The sequence below is a fragment of the Equus caballus genome, chromosome 6, assembly GCF_041296265.1.
Source record: "Equus caballus isolate H_3958 breed thoroughbred chromosome 6, TB-T2T, whole genome shotgun sequence".
Classification (NCBI taxonomy): domain Eukaryota; kingdom Metazoa; phylum Chordata; class Mammalia; order Perissodactyla; family Equidae; genus Equus; species Equus caballus.
The window spans coordinates 54223199-54249783 of record NC_091689.1 but is presented as its reverse complement, the minus strand read 5'-3'; the positions used below and the strand labels follow the sequence as shown (position 1 = coordinate 54249783).

General features: G+C 42.1%; 1 protein-coding gene across 2 annotated transcripts in view; it reads left to right on the top strand.

The window, feature by feature from the left end:
* GRIN2B (glutamate ionotropic receptor NMDA type subunit 2B) overlaps positions 1-19055 on the top strand; it is a 402696-nt gene extending 383641 nt beyond the window's left edge. For both annotated transcript variants that reach the window (XM_014740731.3, XM_070269931.1), the window contains 5 exons: positions 7537-7697; positions 9535-9722; positions 12281-12519; positions 14903-16778; positions 18518-19055. In XM_014740731.3, the coding sequence (XP_014596217.2) occupies positions 7537-7697; positions 9535-9722; positions 12281-12519; positions 14903-16756 (2442 nt within the window). In that variant the 3' untranslated portion in view covers positions 16757-16778; positions 18518-19055. The remainder of the gene's footprint in view (positions 1-7536; positions 7698-9534; positions 9723-12280; positions 12520-14902; positions 16779-18517) is intronic.
* The last annotated feature ends 7530 nt before the right edge of the window (positions 19056-26585 follow it).

Here is a 26585-nt window from a genome sequence, read left to right as displayed (position 1 = left end):
ATCAACATTTGGGAGAGTTTTTGTTTTGTTTTCAGAGCCTGCTCTTTCTCCTGGCATTATGGCCTCAAAGACTTCTCTGCAAGTATCTGTTTGCTCACTCACCATGAAAAACTAAGCAGTGTCAGAGGAGGAGTCTTAACGTGGAGGGGTTCTTCTAGTGTGAACTGGTGTTAACTCTGCATCTCCACCCTTCAACTCCAATCCATCCTCCCTGCCAGCTTCAATCCAGCCTCCTTTATGAAGCCTTCCAGGAAACCCAGGCTGGTTTTGGAAATTTGGTGGCACTGGTATACACCTCTGTGGTCTTGTGTTTTATCTGGTTGTGCATAGGCCGTCTGTCATATTCTTAGAAGGTAGTGACAGTATCAGATGATGCTTCTGTTTCTTCTAATTCCCCCTGCTGCCCAGACCATCACTGGAGCTCAGGTCCTCCTCAGCTCCCGTTTATCTTATTCTTTCCAACCTGTTCTTCATGCTGGCACCTCTGGACTCTTTCTAACACAAAAACCCAGTCTTAACATTGCCAGAATTCTTCAGTTGCTTCTGATAATGATGACGATGGTGATGGCAGTAATAATAATGATAATGACAGTAATAATAGCTAATATAATGTATTTATCCCATGCCAGGCACTGTGCTAACACTTTGCCCAGATTAACTGGTTGAATAGTAAAAAGCCTTATGAGGTAGGTACTATTATTAGCCCCATTGTAGAAATGTGGAAACTGGAGCACAGAGAAGTTAAGTGAGTTGCTCCAGGTCACATAGCTATCAAGCAGCAGAGCTGGGATTTGAACTCAGGCAGAGGCTCTGCTGTTTCTTATCCCTTAGAGCATGAACTTTAAACATCTTTGCACAGAATTCAACTCCCTTGTGATCCAGGCCCTGCCTCCCTCTTCAGCTGGTTCTACCTCCAGTCACCACAGCCATTATCTATTAGGCTCTGGTGATGACAAGCTGCCTGTGGTCTCCAGTCATGCCTGGGCTCTCTCTGTCCTGTCTTTGCACGTACTGTTGTCTCCATCTAGAAACCTCTTCGCTCTTCTAGTGCAACTGGAAAACTCTTTCTTTAAATCTTAGCCCCGGTGCTATAGCCTCTGTGACACTTTTCAGGATAGCACCCTTTGCTCTGTGCTCCCACTGCCGCGTGGACACAGCTGCTCCATAGTACCCATCACATTGTTCACTGCCCCCTCACCACACCAAGCTGGCCCCCTTGCCAGGCCTCCACGTTTGCTGTTCCCTGGGCCTGATGTACTTTCCTCTGATCTTTCCATGCCTGGTTTCTTTTCATTGTTCAGGTCTCCATTCAGATGCCACCTTCTCAGACAGGCCTTACCAGGACAGCAATCTAAACTTGTTCTCCTACCAATCACATTTTATCCCATATAATAACTATTTCAATTTCTTCATAGCACTTTATTTTCATGATTTGAAATCATTTGTGTTCCAGTGATCTGTTGCTGTACAGCAAATACTGCAGCACTTAGTAGCTTAAGGCAACAACCATTTCATTGCATTTCCCTATTTTGTGGGTCAGATATTTGGACAGGGCTTGGCTGGGTGATTCTTCTGCTTCATGTGACATCAACCAAGCTCACTTGGTATTCAGCTGGTGGCTAGGCTGGTCTGAAGGGTCCAAGATGGCTTTGCTCTAATGCCTGGTGCCCTGACTGGAATAGCTGGAAGGCTGGGCTCAGCTGGACTGTAGACAGAAGCGCTTACATGGGTGGGTCCAGCAAGGTGGCCTCACGGTTGTTGGACTTCTTACAGGGTGGACTGCTTCCCTCAGAGAGAGATTCCAAGAAGCACATGTGGAAACTGCAAAGCTTTGTATGACCTAGCCTCAGAAGTCCCAGAATGTCCCACATTCTACTTGTCAAATAAGTCACCAAGGCCAGGCCAGAATCAAGGGGAGGGGACATAGACATCACCTCCTGATGAGCAGAGTGGCAAAGAAGTTGTGGCTGGCTTTAGTCTACTACATGAAAAAAACAAAAACAACAAAAAACAGGCTTATTATCTGCCTGTCTGCTTTACACTGTGCAATCTTGAAGGCAGGATCTTATTCTTCTCTAATACTGTACTGTATCCCCAGCACCCAGAATAGTGTCTACACGTGATAGAGACCAATAAATACTTGCTGAATAGCTGTATGAATGAAAGAATAAATGAATGGGCAAATGAATGATTGAAAAAATAAATGAATGAAAAATTAAATGAATGTTTACATACCAGAGGTATGTAAACTAATTGAAAACAGTCTGATTATTTTCATCTTTGTATCCTCAGTTCCTGATATAGTCCTCAGGAAATAGACAGTAAATATTTGCCAAATGCATTAATGCATTTTAATTATTATAGTTAAAGGAGATAATGTGAGTTATTCCCCACACATATATAGATGTTGAACGTGAGTGGCTATTATTAATGAATTAATAATGCCTTATACATAGGAAAAACGGTTTATGTATTTATTTAATAAATAAAACAAAATGGACCAGATTCCTACTTCCCTGACTTCTTCCCCGCTCACTTTCTTCTCTGAAACAAGCTGTAGGAGAGGCTTTCTCTTGGGAAGGCAGCAGCCATAGCAGCCCAGAGCCCTCCAGTCCGATCATCTGTGGGTGGGATCAGGGGCCTTCACTCCTGGTCTTCTGGCACCTTTCTCCTTGCATGACTGATGAGACTAATTCACTTTGCGGTCATTAAGATGGGGGCTGAGATGATGATCTGAGCAGCTCAGAGGGCTAAATTCTGATTCCCTGCTGCTCTCTAGGAGGATCAAGTGAGATTACAGTTCTCTTGACATTCTGGCATTGTTTTGCCCTTGTGCAAGAGTGTGCTTACAGTAATTGCTGAAAGCCGTATGTTGAATCCAGACGGGGAGTGGGAGTTGGCATTTGATATGCCAGAAAGAGAAGGATACCCTCACCAGGTGGCCCCACTTACAGTATGTGGCTTCGGTCCCCAGTAAACAGGAGTGGGACTAGCTGGCTAGCATTTGAGCCTGCAGTAGGAAGGCTCTGCTCCCAGCAGTCAAGTCTCAGCTTGTCCTCCTACTTCACCACATGGCCTTGAACAGCTTACTTGGCCTCTTCAGGACTTCAGTTCCCTCCTCTGTGAAATGGGATTGATCTCTAAGTTTCCTTCCTTTCTGCATTTTTCTTTCTCTATCTAAATCTGTTTTTGTAATCCTAATCTGGGTTAATCTGGAAAAAGTTTCCAGAAGCCCTGTGATGGCCAAAGGTAACTAATAAGGCGTACTATATAAAATTCCCTACTTTAAAATCAGAATAAGTTTTTAAATCTAATGCTGGTCTCCTTGGTGTATTGGGTTTTTTAATTTTTAAAAAAATTGTTTCTTGGGGTCCTCTCTGTTCTGTGGATTTTAAGACTTCTGGTTCTTAACAGTGTTAAATTTTACTCCTTCCTAAAGCCCCAGAGAGCATCGATTGCCACTCAGGTTAAGCGAGTGCCATATAGTGCCTCACAGTGTGAAGTAAGTTTTATTACAAGGGCATTTATTGGAAGCATCAAGGTATTTGGAAGATTATTTCTTCCTTCTTCCTCACAGGCCTCACTAAACATACAGTTCTCTGTGGTCATAAACTTTAGTAAAGTTCAAGTCCCAATGACAGTTTTTTAAAAAATCTATGTTTTGTTTAAACCTCACCAAGCTGGGACAAGAATTTTCAAAGGAAAAGGCAAACTCACTTCTGCTTCTGCTTTGGCTAATTCTGGGGCAGTGCACTCTCCCTGTTGGTCCCTGCCCTGGTCTAGTTCAAGGAACAAATTAGAGAATAAGAATTTTCAATCTTAGAGAACATTGCCTAACATAGAATAATTTTAGATATTAGAACTTTATCCTTGTAAAAGCAATTAATAATTTTGAGAATCCACCTTGTGCCAGATATTGTGCTAAGTGGTTTTCTATATATTATTTTATTATTCATTAGAAATAATGCTTCCAGGAAAAAGGGACTCTGTGAATTTAAGTAACTTGCCCATGTTCACACAGCTGGTCAGAGACAGAGCTGGAATTGAAATCCAAATTTTCTGCCAAGACCAGTGCTTTCCACAGGACTGAACCTTCCCATTCTTTAGGGCTGGCTGGTTTCTCTGATTATTTTCTTATGGAAGATACTTTAACTATATCAGAGTCTTGCTATGTTATTATTTAATTCTTTTAGTTTTATAATAGCTTTAATTTATTTTTAAATATTTTCTCCCAGTTGGTGGCTTGTCTCTTCATGATCTTAACTGTGTCTTTCAAAGAGAAGTTCTTAATTTTGATAAAGTCTAATTTAACTTTTTTTCTTTTATTTTTTTGGTGGATTGTGTTTTTGGTGTTGTATCTAAGAAATCGTTGTCTAACTCAAGTTTACACGGATTTTCTTCTAGAAATGTTATAATTTTAGGATTTATATCTAGGCGTATGATCCACTTTGAGTTGATTTCTGTATATCTTGTGAGATGTGAAATGCAGTTCTTTTTTTGCATGTGGATATCTAGTTGTTCCGACACCATTTGTTGAAGACTCTCCTACCTCCCCGGAATTGCCTTCGCACCAGATAGGTGTTGGTCTGTTGATGGGCACTCTATTCTCCTACGATGATCTCTTTACTATTTCTATGCTAATGTCACATTGTCATGTACTATAGCTTTATAATAAATCTTGAAGTCAGGGAGTATGAATCCTTCAACTTTGTTCTTCTTTTTCAAAGTTGTCCTTTATCATTTCTTTCATTTTGTTTAGTTAGGGATATATTTATAAAACAGAATCTAGAAATCTAAGATAATTTAAAATTCAAAGTTACTAAAGAGTAGTATAGAAACTTTGCATAATCTAGCTTCATCAGGAAATGTCACACTCTGAACATCAGAGTCCATTTGGTTAATCAAAAATTGTTCCATATACACATGGATTGCCAATTTTCAAAACACTGGAATGTGATAATTTATACCAGAATTGTATTGGATATGATTTCAATTTTCATTGATGTTTCAGAAAATACTTTGGGCCCTAGAGAATCTTGGTCATTGTGAGCGTTGGTTGTCATTGTCCTGGCAAAGTGGGAAGTTACTGATTAAAGGGAGTTTATTGAGTTATATTGCTGCCTACCATAGTATCTACCCTACTTTTGATTTGGGGGATACCTTTGTTCAAACATCTGAAGTGTTATAAATGACAGTGATATGCTTAGCATTCTGGTATCTGTCTCTTCCAATAAAGCATATCCCTGTTTACTTTAAACTTGCTATCTGCTGAGGACAGAGGAGTACTATTAATTAAGCCAGTTGATCCCTGGTAATTTTGGTCATCGTTGCCACTGTGTGACATTGAGCAAATTACTTGTCCTCTTTGGGGCTCAGTTTTTTCATTTGTAAAATGAAAAGTTTGGACTAGTTAACCTTGAGTGGCTCATCCAACTCTAAAATCCTTTGACTCTTTTGTAGTGTTTTCATTCCATTAAAAATGGCAACCTCTCTAGTAATAATGAAACAAAAACTCTTAATAGCAAAAAGCACTGTGGTAAGTCAAACTGAGAGCTTTTTGAGTCAGAAAGTAGCAATCTTTTGATGCATCACAGATTGCCTAAAACCACTACATGACTCTCCTTTTTTTTTAAGCAGGGGTTTTATTTGTTTGTTTCTTTGCTGAGAATGATTTGCCCTGAGCTAACATCTGTTGTCAATCTTCCTCTCTTCTTTTTTTTCCTCCCCAAAGCCTCAGTACATTGTTATATCTTCTAGTTGTATGTCCTTCTAGTTCTTCTTTGTGAGCCACTGCCACAGCCTGGCTACTGACAGACAAGTGGTGTAGTTCCACACCTAGGAACTAAACCTAGGCCGCCAAAGCAGAGTGTGCCTAACTTTAACCACTAGGCTATCAAGGGTGGCTCTACATGACTCTACTTTTCTATGGCCAACTCTGAGCAATTAAGATGGCATTTATGGCTCCTGGCACTGCAATGTTTTGTGGTCCATGAAACCGCTTTTGAGCTTCTCAGGTCAAGGGAAGAGGAAAGGAGAATGGCTCTAAGCTCAGGCACCATCAGGGTTTAGAGTAGTCCTGAGTTGGCAGGGTAGATTTTCAAATGTATCTTCAAAGACGTGTTGAAACCAAGAAGACTTTAAATATCTGCATCGTCTTTCCTGTGCCAAGAAGAGCAGAGCTCCCCTGGTCATAGTCTATCTGAGCATTGCTATACTGTTAGAATGAGAAGCCTGGAGAGTGTGAAGTTCAGTAGGGAATGTAGAATATAGACATGAATTAAAAATAATAAGAGGAACATTTATTGCGCCTATTTATTGAGCACTTACTATGTGCAGTGTGCTGTGTGAAGCATTTCTTGTGCATTGTATCATTTAATTCTCACAACAATCTTGAAAACTAGACATTATCATCTCCTTAAAAATGAGGAATGATGCACAGAGAGTTCATGCTACTTGCCTAAGGTCACACAGTAGTAAGTGGCAGAGCTGGTTGTCAGTCTGTATGTCTCAATCTAGAGCTTAAACTCTCTTGGTGGCTATGTCAGAGATTAGCTCTCATAACTTAGCCAGCTCATTTAGAGAGTAATTGAATTTGTGGTATGAGTTACAGTGATCTAAACAAAGAACACCAAGTGCTGGTGGGTCACTTTGGGCAGACATAATGGAAGAAGAAACTCATGAAAGGTTTCCTGAAGAAACTGCTTTGAATTACATTTTGACACTAAGGACATGAATTGGCCTAGAGAGAAAGGTGAATTTGTGCTGAGGGTACAGATTATATGAGGCCATGAAGATACAAATGAACAAATTTTGTGTTCAGGAAGCAACATACAGACTTACTCATTTCAAGGCAGTAGCCAGAAATAAAGCTGATGTCATAGAGGTGAAAATCTAAGAGATTTCACTTTGTTATGATAGGCACTAGAGACGTACTCTCAGTTCTTAAGCAAGGGAAGGAGCATAAATAAAATTGTATTTGATTTTACAATTTATCCTACAACTCATGTAAGATAAATATGAGCTTTTAATACATGAGGGAAGGTCAAGAGAAAATTTCTTAGCAAAACATATTTGATACCCAACAAATTATTTTCAGGCATATGATGTAGCTCACCTCACTAAGACCCTGTGACCTTAATAGTGCAATGGCAATGTATTTAGGCCCATAAATTAAGAGACCTGGAAGCAAATTTTACACAATTTCTAAAAATAAAGGTGACTAGTCCACTGCAGTTAAGCTAACAGCATATTTCCATCGTCACTGGTATTGTGCAGTGTACATAAGTGGAACACATACGGGTTACAGCTTAAAGTCAGGATTGGGCAAATAGAAAGCTCTCAACAATATGTATTAAACTGAGTTGAATTAAAGTCCACTTTCAGATAGCAGTTGCTGCTCCTGAGTGAGGGCTAATGTATTTGGTGAACTATAGTCGGCTCCCTTCCCTTTATAAATCCACTAATACTAATTTAATATCTCTTCACATTTTCTGAAGCATTTTCTTTTTCTCTTTTTCTCTCTTTCTCCCTCTCTAGTTCCAGAGACCTAATGACTTCTCACCTCCTTTCCGCTTTGGGACTGTGCCCAATGGGAGCACAGAGAGGAATATTCGCAATAACTATGCAGAAATGCATGCCTACATGGGAAAGTTCAACCAGAGGGGTGTAGATGATGCATTGCTCTCCCTGAAAACAGGGTAAGAACTGCTTCCAAGCTCAGAGTCTTTGATATGTTTCCCACATTTATTAAACATACATTGAGTCAGATGAACTATGCTTTGGTGCCATACAAAGTTAAAGCAAATAAGACTTCATTTACTCTTTACAGATTTCCAAGTTAAGTTTGACAGTATAATTCAGGCCAGTATGCAGAGATCCCTATGCTATTATTTACTTCTCTGTGGTGTTTTTTACAAATTATATTCTGCTTACATTAATGTTACCATGAAACAGGAATTAAGTAGAAGTCAAAGTAGAATGGAAGAGTCAATGATAAGGTTCATGCGTTATTCGTGAAAGAAAGACCTATTGACTCAGAAGTGAAAATGATCATTCTGGTGTGTTATGGACAAGAGAGAAGTAAAAGAAGAAAAGGGTCAAGGTTTTTAGACAACAAACATTAAGAATGTGTTGACTGATCTCCAGTTCCAGCTTTTGTTGGCCTTCTTTGATCCAGCTCTGTACTCTAGGAAGTATTTGCTCATTAGGAGGAGCTGGTGAACTGCAAATATGCTGGTTTGCATAATCTCAGCCACATTAGTCCTTTCATTTATTTGGCCTCCCGGAAGCCACAGCTGTGGAATAAGACAGACAGTTGAGCTTGAGAGATGTGGGATTTTTGGGTCAAGGGGTCTTATAATCTGATTTCCTGTGTTGTATGATAACTAGCAGCACTTGGACCTCCTGGTGGCTCCAGTTTTTGAAGAGCCACCCAGATGCATGGTTACTGAAATACTGTTATACTCTATCCTATCACCTTAAAGTCACAGCAGGCTTCAGGAGATGAGATTTGAGCTTGAAGTAGGACCACTTTGGGGACTGGCCCCTGGTACATCCACAGTTCTCAATCATGTCAAAGCTTGGGGGTTTTGGTGTGCCACCTTTCTATAGGGTACTCAGGGACCTTTTGAAAAATGTTCTGCATTTTATTTTTCCAGAAAGGGATTATTTATTCCTAAGGAGGGATAGAGCTAACTTAACTTGTAAAAGTGAAGGGAACAACGCATGCTTTTCTTTCTTGCAGATTTCTCTATTACCTGTGTGGCTATATCTGAATTTCTTCCTCCACCTTTGATGTATTTAAATGTTGATTTTAAATATTGATCCGTGCCTTCCTGCCCTTACCCTGTCTTAATCCCTTTCCTACATACTTTTTCCTTGCAAAGCACATTATAGAAAATGAGGTTCTTACACGTTTAGGAATTTGAGAGACCTGAGCTCTTCTGTATGTTGCATTCTCTTGTAGTTTCACACATTTGCTCTTAACACAAGCCTGTGCTGCCACCGCCCCAACCCCAACTACTCATTTCTCTCTTTGTGCTGCAAAACCGAATATTGAAACCTTTCTGACCACAAAAATAGCATTGCACATCTATTGAAACTCATGCACCTACACTTATCCCAACTCCGGACCATAATGAACTGAGAAATGAAAAATGTTATATAAATCTAACTCATGCTATTTGTTCTTATGACTGTGATGGTTACTTTTCATTATTTCTATTATTATTTTTATTGATTCCTTTTACTCCTCTTCTTTTCAGATAGAGCTTATGAGTTGGCTTTAGGCCCAACTTACATTCTCATCATTCCCAGTGGGAGGGAAAGAACTCCTCCTTTCAACCCAAAATCACATAAACAACAGCCTGGGATTTAGGCTTTAGATTCTGGCTGAGTTCCAACTTGAGCCTTGCTTTGAACTAATTCTTCCCATAATTTGCTGGAACCCTACTGCTTCATACTAATGGCCCCACAGGTAGTTTTGTACTAAAATTCCTCCGTTGGATTTTGTTTGTTTGCTTCTTTCTTGCACAGGAAACTGGATGCTTTCATCTATGATGCAGCAGTGCTGAACTACATGGCAGGCAGAGATGAAGGCTGCAAGCTGGTGACCATTGGCAGCGGGAAGGTCTTTGCTTCCACTGGTTATGGCATTGCCATCCAGAAAGATTCTGGATGGAAGCGCCAGGTGGACCTTGCTATCCTGCAGCTCTTCGGAGATGGTGAGTTAAAGAGAGAGAAAGTGCCTATTTGGCCTCTTCTGATGGCCAGTCCAAAACATCCACCCCTCTTCCTTCTCCATGCCTCTAACCCCTGCATTTCCAGAAAAGCATTTCACAGCATACTCTGAGATTTGGGGAGGATGTATTAGTTTGCAAGGGCTACCATAACAAAGAACCACAAACTGAGTGACTTACAAAATAGAAATTTGTCTCAAAGTTCTGGAGGCCAGAAGTCTCAGATTAAAGTGTTGGCATTGGTTCCTTCTGAGAGCCTCAAGGGAGAATCTGTTCCATGCCTTGCCCCTAGTTTTGGTGGTTTGCTGGCAGTCTTTGGCATTCCTTGGTTTGTAGACACATCACTCCGTCTCTGCCTTCGTGTGTTCACAAGGCGTTCTCCCTTGTGCGTTTTCCCTCAGTGCATGTCTGTGTCTGATTTCCTCGTTTTTTAAAGATACCAGTTATGTTGGATTAGGGGCTCACCCTACTCTAGGATGACCTCATCTTAACTAATTATATCTGCAATGACCCAATTTCCAAATAAAGTCACATTTCAAGGTCCTTGGGGTTAGGACTTCAACATAGGAATTTGGAGGGTGCACAGTTCAACCCATAACAGGGTGAAATTTAGGGGGAAGGATTGAAGTAGTTGGGTCAAGGAAGTATGTTTCAGGATTTCAGGCTATGATGAAACCTTCAGGGATAAAGTAAGAGAGGCTGGTATTAAATGTTGCAAACAGTCTTCTCATATGTGGCCAGAGCAGTGTATGGAACTTTGGAAAGGTCTCTGCTTTTTATGTGCCCAGAGAAAGGGCAGAGAAATATGCTTATGGCTATCGGCTCATTCTTCCCGCTCTCCCATCTTGCTCTTTCAGCTGGAGAAGGTAGGAAGCGGGACTGGGGTCCTCAGAAGCAGACACCCAGAAGATATTCCCCAGTGTCATTCTGGCTGCAGACTGAGCGGCCAACTTGCTTTGAGAAAATCTCATAGGAGATGCGATTTCATTATATACTCATGTCTTCTGCATAGCTCTTCACTTTATTGTCCAAAGTACCTACTTCTCCTGTTAGCTTCACAGAAGCTAATCCAGTTATGGATGAGCAGCCTGACTCTATTTGGCCCCTCAGGCCATCAGCCAAGCAGTTCTCTAAATTATGTCTGCAGAATCTTCGCTGTTAGGGATGAGATAAGAGGCAAAAGAGCATAGCTGGATTTTGAGACTCCAGGTGAAGTTAGTTATTTGACTAGGTAAGGAAATCATAGTTTGATCAAAGAAATGAGTAAAAATTGATGTGATTAACATTGGAAAGAGGAGGGGATTGTGGCTGGCGTGTTCACAAGCCACTTTGGTATGAGAGCTTCTGTGATTTTAATGTAGCTCACTTAAAGGCAATAACGAAGCCTCTGTGGTTGAGGAAGGGCAGCAGTAGAGACGATTCGTACAGGTTGCCAAGGCTCTAGTCAGATTATGCAAACAAAGTTCAAATTTTTAACTAAACTGGAACTATTGGAACAGGCAGTTTTCTTCATCAGATTTTCAGAATTTGTCTCGTCTAAAATTAGATGCCTTCTAGGCACATGGTTTCTTTCATTTTCCTTTTGTCTAGAATTTCTGCCTTTCTAATTGCTAGCATCCAGTGAAGTGGATAAAGATTATTAAAACCTGCCATGAATTGAATTAATCAAAGCTTCCTTCAGCAGAGTTAAAAGGAGGCAGGTCTGACTTTGGTGGTCTCATTTTATTCAAACTTACTCCCCTTTACTCTTAATATTTATATTTTCCTCTACAAGAAATCAGTAAGTCTGAGGGTCCCTAGGGAATCAATCATTCTCTTTGCTGATCTCTGTCTCTCCTCCCCTTGTCCAATCTGCTTCACATTTTTAAGATCAGTTTTTTGAACTGCTTGTTTGATTATGTTATTCCTCATTGTCTACAAAATAAAATGCAAAGTACTTAGTCTGATACTCAAGCCCTCAGCAAGCCTGCATCAACCTTTTCTGTTCGGCTTCCTTTGCCTACTATTATTCTGTTTAAACTGTTCTGCATGCCTTTCCCTAACCAAGCCTTGTCTTTTCCCACCTCCCTCCCATTGATCATGCTGTTTCTGTATCCTGCAGTGCCTTTTTGTGCAATACAAACTAAAATTCACCCATTCACCATCCCCACCTCCAAGTCCTACCTCCCGCATGATAACCCACTGGCCATCCCATCCACAAAATTACTCTCACCAATTTGAACTCTTGTTCCTTACATATAGCTTGTCATGTTGATTATTTATATACCAATTTACACTAGATAGGAAATAGAAAGCAGAGGTAATGTCTCATTTCTTTGTATCACCTGCACTACCACATTACATTTTCATTGAATACTTATTGAATATATTGGTAAATTAACATATAATGGTATTAATAAAATTACTGTTAACTTTATTAATTTTCTTTCTTTGTGTCTTCTTGTCTCTTTCTCTCTCCTGTTTTTCTCTCTCTTCCCCAACACCCTTCTACTTCTTTCCTCTCTTCTCTCTTTATTCTGTTTGCTTTTCTGCTCTGTCACCAGGGGAGATGGAGGAGCTGGAAGCTCTCTGGCTTACTGGCATCTGCCACAATGAGAAGAATGAGGTCATGAGCAGCCAGCTGGACATTGACAACATGGCAGGAGTCTTCTACATGTTGGGGGCGGCCATGGCTCTCAGCCTCATCACCTTCATCTGTGAACACCTTTTCTATTGGCAGTTCCGACATTGCTTTATGGGTGTCTGTTCTGGCAAGCCTGGCATGGTCTTCTCCATCAGCAGAGTAAGTGCTTTGATTTAGGTGCCAGGAGGTTGTGAAGGACAGCTTAGCCTAGCACTGTGCAAAGGAGAGAGACCCAGGAGGCCACTAACTCCCCTCTTATGCTGCTAAAGCAAGAAACCATGTCATGTATGTTTCCCCAGGGGGTTGGGTGATATAATTTCAAGTGGCCCCAAAAACAGGTGATGCTATTTTTCCTTCAAGAAGCAGCTTTCTGTGTGGGGTTTGAGCACTGGGTTCTCAAATAAGAACTGGTAGATCTATCAAAATGAAAAATGCCTTTTACCAAATGCCTTTCATTACCATTAATTAAATCTGTATAGGGTGGATTAATCATTTAATCCTTTTTAAAAAATCATATTTCTGTTTAAATAGTGAAATGTAATGTGTCTCTGTTATCCTGAGAAACAAAGGTCTATTATTATTAGTTTCACTGTTTCACTCTATGTTTTAATCATATGTGAATTATGGGGAGTTAAAATGCTTAATAGAACCTTCAGAAAGTCCTGACCCGTAAGGAATTTACATTCCAGAAACTTTTTTAATTGGAGAAAGAATGCAACTCTTCAGTCATTCTTTAGTTAGGTCTCTTCAGTGTTCTAGTCACAAAGTGAGGATTTGGAACACAGTTTTGAATATGAACAGAAGGTCACAGGGAAGAATAAAAAAAATGGGGGCTTCTTTTGATATTGTTAATGAAGTCATGGGATTCATTCATGAGAGGTGAACTCAAATGTCCTTTTAGAAGAAAGGTCTAGATTTCAGATAGAACCAACTTTGGCTTTAATGGACTTATGTAAGAAAAAGGGTTTCTCATTAAGTTGTTTCATCTTTTGATCATTTTCCTGTAGTATTTTAGTGATAGAGAACAGTTTTCTCTCTGGCTGTGAGTTGATTCAGACCATTCAGTAACCTGGGAGGAGGAGAGTGGAACTTGTGGTCCCTGAGCCACATTGTTCCACTGTGTGGCCCTTCCCAAGGTCTCAGATAGGGTGATGGCAGAAGCAGTGGAGATGGTGACCAGTAATAGAAATCCCATCATAGCCCTTCGACATAATCACTGCCCTTGTAGAGGAAAACTGCTTGGCATTTTCTCCTGGCTGTAAGCAAGGAGGACTGGAAAGAAAACCTGAAAAGAAGGCCTGAGAAAGGAATAAGTAACCTTACCTTGAAGGTCTTACATCTTGCTGCTGCCCTCTGCACAGGGAGGCTCATCTCATCTAAACCTTTCTTCTTTTCCATTTGCCATTCTCCTTTCCTGTCTTCTCTCTTCTGCTCCCCATGCATTGGGACAACTTCCCTTTCCAAGTTAATCCCCTTTGTTTTAAAGATACAATTCAAACAACCTCCTCTTCGAATACTTGCCTTACCAGAGAGAAAAGTTCCAAAGTTGTCCACCTTTCAAAGCAGGGAACAAGATATTAGCAGGTTAGCTTGACTTTAGACCTGGACCCAATTCATAAATTCTCCTGGCTGGTATTCTTCAAGGCCCTGTACAAAGATTTGTACACAGGGAGTTCTCAATCAATACTAATTTGTTAAGATATTAATTATGTATGATAAGACTAAGTGAATGAGAAAGTAGAAGAAGAAAACCAGATGCTAAAGAGAGAATAAATGAGAGGACTCAACAAGGGAATTATTTATTCCTATTTAGTCCTTGATAGCTATCCCAATTCTTCCCTCCCACAGTGTAGGGCACAGCAAGAGAAAAGTCCTTCTTTGACCCCAGGCCTTCCTAATTCTCTCTGTGAATTTGGTTCATGCTTGGCTTGAGAAGAGAACTGCTCAGCTGTTATCTGGTGACCAAAATTCTAAAAGCTGCTCAGAATTTGTCAAAACTCAAAAAGTGTGGCAATTGTGAGCTACTGAGCTCCCCTGTGCTTTACTGCAGCCAAGGTTGGCCAGCCAGGACAGAGCAGCCCCAACATCTGTAGAGCATTGCTATTGATTTCCAGGAGGCTGACAATGTTTTCTGCTATTGGTTGGTACCATTTTTAAGATGGCAAGATTTTTAAGGTCTCATTTTTAAGATTTGAGAACCTGGGCATAGAATGGAAAATCAGTGCAAGTCAATGGTGGAGTTGAGGCAAGGATGGCCCCTGAGATTCCAGTCTATTTGCTCAGGTCACTTGGTGGAGCCGTGTAGCTGTGCCCCCTCTCTGATAGCCAGGCCACTGACCTTAGCTCATCGTATAAGACTTGCTAAATGCAGGAGGACAAATCAGGCAAGCTTCTGGCCACATCTTTCTATGAGTATATAAGATTGTTTCATGTTTTCCCTGACTTTTCTTATCTGGTTAGGCAATTAGTGGTGGGAAGGGGTGTTCTTTTTGGTCACTTTTAGCCTCACTGGAGACCTAATCTGTCCCATTCTCTTCTTCAGGGTATCTACAGCTGCATCCATGGAGTGGCTATCGAGGAGCGCCAGTCCGTGATGAACTCCCCCACCGCGACCATGAACAACACACACTCCAACATCCTGCGCCTGCTCCGCACAGCCAAGAACATGGCTAACCTGTCTGGTGTGAATGGCTCCCCACAGAGCGCCCTGGACTTCATCCGACGCGAGTCATCTGTCTATGACATCTCTGAACACCGCCGCAGCTTCACGCATTCTGACTGCAAATCCTACAACAACCCTCCCTGTGAGGAGAACCTGTTCAGTGACTACATCAGTGAAGTGGAGAGAACTTTTGGTAACCTGCAGCTGAAGGACAGCAACGTGTACCAAGATCACTATCACCACCACCACCGGCCCCACAGCATCGGCAGTGCCAGCTCCATCGATGGGCTCTACGACTGTGACAACCCGCCCTTCACCACCCAGCCAAGGTCTATCAGCAAGAAGCCCCTGGACATTGGCCTGCCCTCCTCCAAACACAGCCAGCTAAGTGACCTGTATGGCAAGTTTTCCTTCAAGAGTGACCGCTATAGTGGCCATGATGACTTGATCCGCTCAGATGTGTCTGACATCTCCACCCACACTGTCACCTATGGAAATATTGAGGGCAATGCCGCCAAGAGGCGTAAGCAGCAATATAAAGACAGCCTGAAGAAGCGGCCAGCCTCGGCCAAGTCCCGACGGGAATTTGATGAAATTGAACTGGCCTACCGTCGCCGGCCGCCCCGCTCCCCTGACCACAAGCGCTACTTCAGGGACAAGGAAGGGCTGCGGGACTTCTACCTGGACCAGTTCCGCCCAAAGGAGAATTCACCCCACTGGGAGCACGTGGACCTGACTGATATCTACAAGGAGCGTAGTGATGACTTTAAGCGTGACTCAGTTAGTGGAGGAGGGCCCTGTACCAATAGGTCTCACCTCAAACATGGGACAGGTGACAAACATGTGGTCAGCGGGGTCCCAGCACCTTGGGAGAAGAACCTGACCAATGTGGATTGGGAGGAGCGCTCCGGGGGCAACTTCTGCCGCAGCTGCCCCTCAAAGCTGCACAACTACTCCACGACGGTGGCGGGGCAGAACTCGGGCAGGCAGGCGTGCATCCGGTGTGAGGCTTGCAAGAAAGCAGGTAACCTGTATGACATCAGTGAGGACAACTCCCTACAGGAGCTGGACCAGCCAGCTGCCCCTGTGGCGGTGACGTCAAATGCCTCCACTACTAAGTACCCCCAGAGCCCGACTAACTCCAAGGCTCAGAAGAAGAACCGGAACAAACTGCGCCGGCAGCACTCCTATGACACCTTCGTGGACCTGCAGAAGGAAGAAGCCGCCTTGGCCCCGCGCAGCGTGAGCCTGAAAGACAAGGGCCGTTTCCTGGATGGGAGTCCTTATGCCCACATGTTTGAGATGCCAGCTGGTGAGAGCACCTTTGCCAACAACAAGTCCTCAGTGCCCACTGCCGGACACCACCACCACAACAACCCCGGCAGCGGCTACATGCTCAGCAAGTCGCTCTACCCCGACCGGGTCACGCAAAACCCTTTCATCCCCACTTTTGGGGATGACCAGTGCTTGCTCCATGGCAGTAAATCCTACTTCTTCAGGCAGCCCACGGTGGCGGGGGCGCCGAAAGCCAGGCCGGACTTCCGCGCCCTTGTCACCAACAAGCCAGTGGTCTCGGCCCTTCATGGGGCTGTGCCAGGCCGTTTCCAGAAAGACATCTGTATAGGGAACCAGTCCAACCCCTGTGTGCCTAACAACAAAAACCCCAGGGCTTTCAATGGCTCCAGCAATGGGCATGTTTATGAGAAACTTTCTAGTATTGAGTCTGATGTCTGAGTGAGGAAAGAGACAGGTTAAGGTGGGTATGGGAGGGTAGGGCTGTGGGCGTGTGGTGTGCATGTCACAGAGGGTGACGGGGGTGAACTTGGTTCCCATTTGCTTCTTTCTTGTTATTTTAATTAATTTATGGGATCCTGGAGTTCTGATTCCTTATGAGGGCAACCCTGGTGACCAGCACCATCTCTCCTCCCTTTCTAGTTCGCTCCTCCTTCCCTCATCTGTCAGTCATTCCTGTTCCCATGAGAGAATGCAGGGGGCTCCTCCCTCAGTATGGGAGGGCAAAGTAGAGAAAGGAAGTGGCTGTATGTGAGCTTCCGCCTAACATAGAAGGACTCTTTGCCACTCACTTTGAGTGAAGCAAAGAGAAGCAAAAGGAGATCACGTGAGTACAGCATAGCTCCTCCCAAACTGATCTTTATGTTAGGTGAGGAAGAAAAAGCATCTAAATAAGACCATTGAGCATACTGCCTGTGAATGAATAGAGGCTTTTGCTAAATTCTTGTTGTTTAGATGGCATTTGTTTAGGGATAATGTGCCCAGCAGAGAGTGGGTGGCCATGTGTGTTTATATATAAGCCAAAAAAATGTTTGCTTCAATTCCATGAGACTCATTAGTGGTGAACTGGAATGACAGGTCATTGGTGGATGATGGAAAGTACACCACAGCAGTGTTCCATGGTGCATCGGAGGGAAGAGAGGATGGACTGTGTGTCCATATACACTTGCAGACATGTGTAGTCTATACACACATGTGGTCAGGGTCCTGTAAATGTAGAGAAGGCAACCTTGACTCATAATGTTGTTTCTTTCATTATCCCTCAGCAATGTACTTGTTTTGGCTTATATACAAACAGAGATGGTCATGTTACCTGAATTCTGGCTGTTTCTCCCCTTCACCCTTCCTGAATGAGGAGAATGGAAGTTCTTGACAGAGAAGATTCTGTGGTCTAAACAAAAAGGTGATGAACAGTCCTCCAAGAGCAAGGTACAAAAGTAATTCCTTTGTGGTTGCCACTACTTTCAACCAGTCTTGGCCAAGAACTTTCCAGGAAGGCTAAAGGGAAATAGAAGCAGCCATGATTCTTTTGCCCACACTTGAGAGCAAAAGATTCTCTAAAGCTCTTTTGAGCTTTTTAGACCCTCAGCTGGCCAAGGTTTGGGGAGGAGCTAAGTAAGGCTTTGAAGAATAGGGGAGTCATTTATGGTGTGATAAGTAAGAGAGGGGGATGTTTTCAACACTTTGATCCCTTCTTACTTAACCCGGAGCTAGGAGAGCAGGCTTGTTCCCCCAGAGTTGATCACAACTGATATGGAACAGACAGTTAAGAGGAATGAGCTTGCTCCATGAGTACAGCTCAGGAAGGAAGCGTGGAGGGAAGAAGGGAAGAGATTTGGGAGTCTGGAGGGTAGCGGGAGGGGACTCCCTCGCTACCCTGTGGAGTCTGGCTCCCTGAGAATGCGACAGTGAGCCCAATGTGAACACTCTCAGTAGAAGCCCTTCCACCTTCCCGCAATGCCTGCTTTCCCTCCCAGACTGCACCATTGAAGAATTATATATATATAAAGAATTATATATATATATATATATATATATATATATAAACTCCAGGGATGAGGGTCTGGCAGATGAGATGCCCCCTTCACTAAAAGTTGGAAACTTGAGAAGGGAAATGAGTATTTGTCACTGCCAGTCCTGAAACTTGGGGTGGGGTGTTCTATGGGTGAGTTCCATTGTCCTGCCATCCTCTCCTTTACACAGGGTGGCAGCCTGAGAGCCCCGGGTCTGTTTGGAAGCTTGACTGCAGGATCTCCATGTTGCACACAGGACATATAAACCAGAAAGGTGCTCATCCTCCTCTGGAAGGAAGCTGCCATGTCTCTTCAAGTCACACCCTCCAGGGCTGCTCTCTGCCTTCCTGTCTGCCCTGACTCACTACCCTTCCTCATTCCCTGCCCTCGACTGCTGTCCCCTGCCCTCCTCCTTGATTTTTACCTCAGTATCTTTTATTTTAAAGCCAACTGAAAGCCTTGTAAAGCTTTGTTTTCTTTCTAAAACGAACCTGGGGGCAAGGGGCTGAACCTCTCACAGATATGGAGAGAGGAGCACCGAGTGCTTTACCTTAGATTCAAGGAAAGACTTTGAGAGAGAGGACAGAGGGCATGAGGCGTCTCCAGGAGGAAGAAGGAGAAGGGCCATATAAACACTGCTTCACCCCGCCTCTGTCCGAGGTCAGGGGCTCCTCCCCTCACTCTTCCTCTTACCTCACCCCTTTCAAATAAAAAACCAAACCAACCAACCTAGCGAACAGCAATCTAGAACAAAGGGGGCTCTGTCAGTCTCCACTGGTGACAGAAATCAAGATGGTGTTTATTTCATATGTAAATATTTTGTTTTCTAATTAATTTTGTATAGATAAAGTGTTCTCTTGTGAGTATTCAGGGTGTTGGGCTGGAGGGAGTAGGGTGGGGATGGGAATGAAGGGGGAAAATGTGTTTTGTTATGGATTTTCGTTTTCCCTTGGGGGAATTGTTTTGTGTGGCTTTTACTTCAGGGTGTCTGGAAAAAAGTGAATGCGGATGGAGGCCGCTGTGGTGAAAAAGCCAGGGAAAAGTAATTTGTGTCCATGCTTCCCCACCTCACCAATTTTCTTAATGATCTGTGAAAAGTGTTCATGCCTGTCGGCCTGGGCTTGTACAGGGTCCAGTTTGGCTCTAAGCAAACCCCAGGTCCAGCTCCTATCTTCTAGGTAGACCACAGATTCCCAACATTCCATGCAAAGTCAAGCTGGTGGCACCGTATTTTTCCTGTCAGCACCTAGGGTAGGAAAGATTCCCAGAAGAGCTTAAACCAGAATTGAGGTCAAATTAGCCTCTCATTCTTGATGTGGCTGAGAGGTTACAGGAAGCCCAGTCCTGAGAAATCTCCAGCAGCCCCCTCTGATGTTTAACAACCATCTCAGTCACTCTGACTCTTTTTTTCCTAGTGCCTGGGCACTGGACCTCTCCCTACTCCCTCTCTCACTCCTTAGAAATCAGCACTGCAGGCGCACCCAGAAAATTCCACTATGTCTACTTTTTGAGCATGTGATATCTGGTTACAGGGTGGCAGCACCTTACAAATTCACATGCTTTTCTAGAAGAGGTTACCAGACCTACTCAAAATTCAGTGGCCAGATGATTCTCTTAGAAAGGTTGCAGAAGTTGGTTTCAGAGGTAGAAAGGTGGATATGAGACGGACGGTGCCAATAGTGACTGTATATTTGCCTTGTCCTCATTTCTGCCATCAGGAAGGTGCTATTTGCCTCTAGCCAGGTATTCATAACCTGACCTTGGGTTAACTAGACAAATAGAATCTCTTTTACTGGACTGTTGGCTTTGTGAAGGGTGGCAGCCTCTCTCTCTTTACCACAGGATGGAATTTCCAAATCCATTTACCCGAGATACCACAGTACATTTTTTCCTATCGTCTCATCATCAGAAGTTGTCAGCTGGATAATTTCATTTTTCTAAACCCTTTCTTAGGCCCCAGTTTGTCACTTCTCTTGAACTGGATGTTTGAATTGGGACCAAGTAAGATATTCATGGCCTGCTCAAGAAAGCTTAAAGAAAGGAAGGCTGAGCATTGTCAAGTTCTAAATGTTATGTCATTCCAAATTACAACCCAGTAAAATGCATGAGGATGAATTCTGCAGTAAGCCTCATCTATTTCACAGGTGGTTCTGGTCACAGATCCAATCTATCCAAAACTGTGAGATTCCACAGACACCCTCAGGAGCATCAATTGTTCCAATTTTCTTCAGAATCCATGCTTTCTATCTTTTGTGTCCTCTTTCATTCCCTTCCACCATGGAAGTGGGTTGGTGGGTGTGGTCCTGTATCACTCCTTTCAGTGGCAATGCTTAAATCTCAACATTTCCACTGAACTCAGTTAATCTGACCCTTGAATTTGCCTGCGTCAAGAATGTGCACACCCTTCAGAGTGATGCATGTACAGTGGATCTTATCATTTCAAAGTATGTCATTGTGTATTCTCAGCCAGAACATGGGAAACATCCTTGATGTGGATTCCCCTATACTGGCCACAGCCATGTTGTAATTAGGTGAAAAAAAATCCCAAATGATTCCATTAAATGTTGGTGGTTTAGTAGTGCCAAAACGCATGTGCAATGTGATAAAATATGAGTCGTCTATATGATTAAGTGAATATCACCTACCCAGTCTTCCATGGTCATCAGGATTTGCCTAAGGGGTAATTCTCTGCATGGGAGGTGAAGAAACCATGTTACCAAAACTGCAGTGTGCTGGTCACCTGCACATCTCATTTAAAAACTAGGGTTTCTCTTTTTGCTTTTTGTTTGTTTTTTAGTTAGTTCAGGATTCAGGGAAAGAAGAACAGATTGGGCAATAGCCTCTGGAAAATGCTACTCCAGGAATCACTTTATTCTTTTAATCCCCTTCCCTCTAAAAAAGCCCTGTTGTTCCTTAGCACCCTGTATGGTCTGTTTGGTGTGTTAGGAATGATTCAGATGTGTGCATAAATAATGCAACTGCAGGACTATTGATGAATACACTAGGCATTTCCAGGTTTTGTGGCCATAACTTACATGCTCTCTGAGCCCAAAGCCATATAACAAATGTTTGCTCAGTAGACTGCCAAATACTTTGGGAGAGCATTTGCTTTCTTCACTTGAATGTCATAGACTCTTCTTCCTGTCTGAGGAACTCTTTATAGATGAGAATCAGCTTAAGATGGGCAGTTATACTGGAATGGGTCTGGCCTTACAAACGGTATATGGTCCATGGTGTGATTTCAGAGGTCCCAAGAAAACCTTCCCTTTACTCTCCACTCCACTCCAACTACTGGCTTCCCACACAGATATATTCCTTTAGCACTGAGCTGCTCATCTGTAATTTAAATGAAAATAATCCCAGGAAGGGTAACATGTTAAGCCATATTAGAGATTTATACATTTAAGCACATAGTTTACATTAGGATTCTGATTCTTTTTCCTGGGAATAAAGTAATGATGCAAGAGAAGAGGGAGAGAACAAAGAACACTAAGAGTAACAGAGAAGGGAGTGAAGGTACAAGTTCTAAAGTATAAAGACATTTAAACCATATCTCATCTTCTACCTGCTTTTATTTAAGGCTCATGTGACACAGGAATAGGACTCTGAGCTAGGAATTCTTCTCAATAAGCAGTCACATGAGTATCTAGTTTATGAATTTCTAAATTCAATGCCTTGTAGGGCAGGCTTAAGGACTGTGACTCTTTCTATAGAAAATGGAAGATTGATGCTTCTCCTCCATTACAGGTTACTGCGTAAGCAACTAAAAAGATCAAATTGAATTAATGTTATGATAATAAAAGTTTACTATAATTATCTGTTCTCTGTCCCCATTCAATCTTCCAGTTCAGCTGAGTTGTTCTATATTCTGTACTTCCCCACCTCCATGCGGGGTGCCCAATGATCCCAGCACATGCTAACTGTTAAGGAGATATTGGACTGCCATGTGCAACTTAACCAGTGGGCAATTCCTTTTTAGTCCTACCAGATATTTGGGACATCACTAAATTATAGATTTGTCAGTCTGAGAACTTCTAATACCCAATCTAGATCTAGGATTCCATTCTAGTTTGGGGGTTCCAGTATTATATAAAATCACTGGATATCTGAATATATCCCACCTCCATCTCATTCCAACCATGTTGACTCAACCACACAGATGCCCTGTGGGTTCTGTGACTTAAAGTAGATAAACCTATTTATTCTCATGACAAAGAACCCCTCAAAAAACCTTATATGAAAGTCAGGGCTATTTCCATGCCTTGGATAGATTAGTGAAGTTTGGGGTCTCAGATTTATAATATTGAAGCAAAGAAAAACAGTTTTGCCCCAAGAGTGATGAGTTAGGATAGCAGTACTGGGAATAAGTGGGTAAAGTTAGAAATCATCCACATTTCTCTGCCAGTGTGTCCATTTGCATCCATCTGAGAGCTCATCACAGTGAGTTTCTGGTGCTGTTCCATGCTTTAAAACATAATTGCTGGTGTGATTATGAGGGTGAGAACTCCTGATGAGAACTGAAGGTGGAAGGCAGAGTGGATGAGTAGAATTTCTCATAGCCTTGGGTCTCTGGTGTGTAGAATCTGTGCTTTGGCAAAAAAGAAACGGATGTCAGTGCAAGGATTAGGGTACAACTAAAAAGCACAATACTAGGTCCATTATAAAGCTGTTATTTAAAAACTTTGGTTTCCACACTTTAAACCTGAACTGTCTTTATTTGTAATTATTTTAGCATTGTGATTTAGGAGGTGGAGTAGGTTCCAGTACTATGCAGGAGAGAAAAAGAAAAGCTCTAGTTAAATATGTTAGTTCAATTAAACCAATGTCTGTTGAGCACATACTATGCCTCTGGGCTGGTGCTGTGAAGAATATAAAAGATTTTAAAATGGAGTATATTGTATTCACATATAATATATGAATGCAAAAGTATAAAATATTTAAATATATGTATTACATATGTATAAATTAGTATATTTATACATGCCACTTTAATTTTTTCTGGTTTCAGGGTATGAGTGAAAGATATTATAGTATTTAAAAAACACTGCAGAGATTCAGCTGTCCCCATCATGGCCAGGCCTGAGCCTCTTCTTTTGGAATTATTTTACCTCCCAGAGCTAAAACTCTGAAATTCCCTCCCTGACTGCAACCTTGCATTTTCTGTGTCTTATCTCCTTCCTTCAAGCTCCCTCTGTCATTCTGGTCCATAGACCCCTCTGATTTCATTTACTCCCCTTTTTGGTCTAACCCTGTGTTCACCCACAACAGTGCTCTCACCAGCAATCTCTTCTTCCTCTTGCCTTCCACCTCCAAGAACAGGTCTTAAGCCTATGGTAAAGAACACAAATTCAAGCCACTTAATCTCACCTGAACCCTACCCAGCTTGGACATCTTTCTTATTTCTCCAGTGTTGACTCCACGTCACATTCTCCAAGGATTTGTTAAATGTATTTTTCATTTTCCTTTCATTTTCATCTCTTCTCTTTCATTAGGCAATCTTTCTTACCATATTACTAAGAACAGGTATCTGACTTTTTAATTCTCACATGACCTCTCTTCCTTTAAATTTCTCCTGTCCTTCGTTCATCTTTTTCATCCTCCCTCCCAACTCAGTGCTCCTGCTCCTCGTGCTCTGATAGCCACCCTCTGACCTCTTCTAAGGTCCACTCCAGCTAATAGTACTTCTCTCTGTTGCGTCTTTAACCTCTTTCACACATCTGCCTACAACAATCTCTAAAAACAAACCTTCTCTCGAATTCCTAGCCTATCTTTGTTTGTCTTTTCACTTCCAAACTTGTCTTTCTTTACTTCCTCACATAATGCTCATGGCTTAACCTTTAAAACTGGGCTGTACCTTGACACGACTGAAACTGCTCTATAGCAACATTCCAGTGAACTTCTTGTTACAAAATCCAATACCTTTTTTTTTTTTCTTGCTGTTTGGCCTCTTGAATATTAACCCAAATTTACCATTGGGAAGCAGCATGTACTGCTTTTAATCCTAGCCTCTGGTCCTCTGTATGTCTTCCTTCACTGATTCCTGTTTCTCTTGTCCCCCGGCATGGACTTTCCATGCTTTTCTGAGCTAGACCCTCTTCTCCTCCTTATCTGCATGCTTCTGTAGCAATATTTCTGTCTTCCACAAGTTCAACAACTCTGAATGAGGATGAATTCCAAGTCTTCACTCTTAGACCCTACTTTTCACTTCAGCTTAATGCACGTATTTCCAGTCACCTCCTCAATAAGTAACTTCATATTGAGTCAGATATCCAAGACCATCCCTGTAAACCACCATAATCACCAGGTTCCCCCTTTTGATTAATGGTACCACCATTCCTTATATCACCAAACTAAAGCTTTTTGGCCTCTTTTGCCTCCTCCATTTACCTCATCCTGCACATCTAATCACTTGCAAAGCCTGTTAATTCTTGCCCCTAAAGTTTCCCAGTCTTCTCTTTTCATTCAGGCCCTTTGTTCTTGTCTGGATTATTTCAGTGTCTTTTAGCATTGTTCCAAGATTTTATAGTTGAATATACTCTTATCAGTACTCACTTCCTAAATACAAATTAAATCTTGCCACTCTCCAACTCAAAAAAAACAAAAAAACCTTCAATGGGTTACACTTGCTGTAGTCTACCAGCAAGAATAACTTCTTGTTATTTGCCTGTGTGTGCCCATGGCCCAGACAAGCTGAATTACACATTTATCTCTTACCTTTCCTACACTGACTTTTTTCCCCACTTGTTTCTTCCATAAATTGCTCCCTATGCCCCAAATTCTTTCCTTCCTATCTCCCAACTCACTCCCTTTTTGGATAATATCCATCTCCCTCTATACAAATCTTCAAAGACTGGAACAAATGGGCCACCATGTCCACCTTCCTTCATCTCCTATCCAAAAAAAAGGAAAGTATGTATATATATCCTATCCAAAAAATAAATAAATAAATAAATAAATATATATATATATATATATATATATATATATATATATATATTTAGGCCTTTTGTGAATGCTCATAACACTTTAATTATATCTCTCTAGTGGCAGCTATTACAAACCATCTTATTTTATGGTTATTTGATTATACATCTCATCTCCCCTGCTAGATTATAAACTCCTTGTGCTTACGGGCCATGCCTTTATTCATCTTTTTATCTCCTGTAGCACCTACCAGTGCATCTTATATATAGAAGGCATGGGTAAATATTTGTTATTATTATAAATTATAATTGAAAAGGAATCATTTTATGTTGCCCACAAGATACTTGAATATTCAGTAAAACCTAAGGCTGTCTCCCTCCACATTTATCTCCGTATTTCTGCACCTACCCACAATCACAGCAATACACTACATGTATGCATTTCCATGTTAATTATTATTTCAAATGGAAATTTGGATTTTTCTAAGTTTTGCCTTGTACTTGGAAGTTATTCTGTGACTGCCTTACAGTTAGTAGAGTGTACTTGGAATACTACGTGTACACAAAGTAAGTGACAGAAGGAGAGGCCATCAAGAATATTGACCAAATGTTAGGTATCAGGAGCTTTTCAGGTGCTTTGATGGAGCTTCTCTCCAGACACTTCACCATCCGGACTGAGTCTCTAACAACCTGACCTGTGCTGACATTGATCTGGCTTTGATGCAATCTGTAGCCTTTTTTTTTTTTCAACACTTGCACTACCAGAAGGACCTTGTCACAATTCAGGCTTGCTAATGACACAGTCTTATGGATCCTGAATGGTGGTCCAGTAGGACAATGCATTATGCCATGTGCTTGTACTTTCCGCATCTGTACTATCTTAGGCCAGACTTGGGGGAACTGTTTGTGCTGTTCACAACCTTGTCTTGATAGTTCTTTCCTGGGCTCTCTGGATTCTCACCCTTTCCAAGCCTTGGTCTACAGGGTGAGTTGTCCTAAGGGGAAGATGAGAGTTGAAGTAATCGAGCACTTATTTCTGATCTGTATATTGCAATTGAAAGTAGGTTAGGATTTAAATGAGGTGGCTCAGAGAGAAGTCTAGTCTCTAAACTACTCCTTCTTCTCTAAATGTGAAGGGACTCATTACATTGAAGGAAACAATATCGCCTCTGACCTTACGGCCCTCCTGCCCCTTTATTCTCTGAGCCCTATTCACCCTTCCCCCTTGCCTTCTTGGTATTCTACTAAGCAATCTGTCCTATTCCTTCTAGTCAGTGCAAATTGCTGTTTGTCATCCTGAAGAAACTCTTGGGGCTGGTACTGTCCTTTCACTTA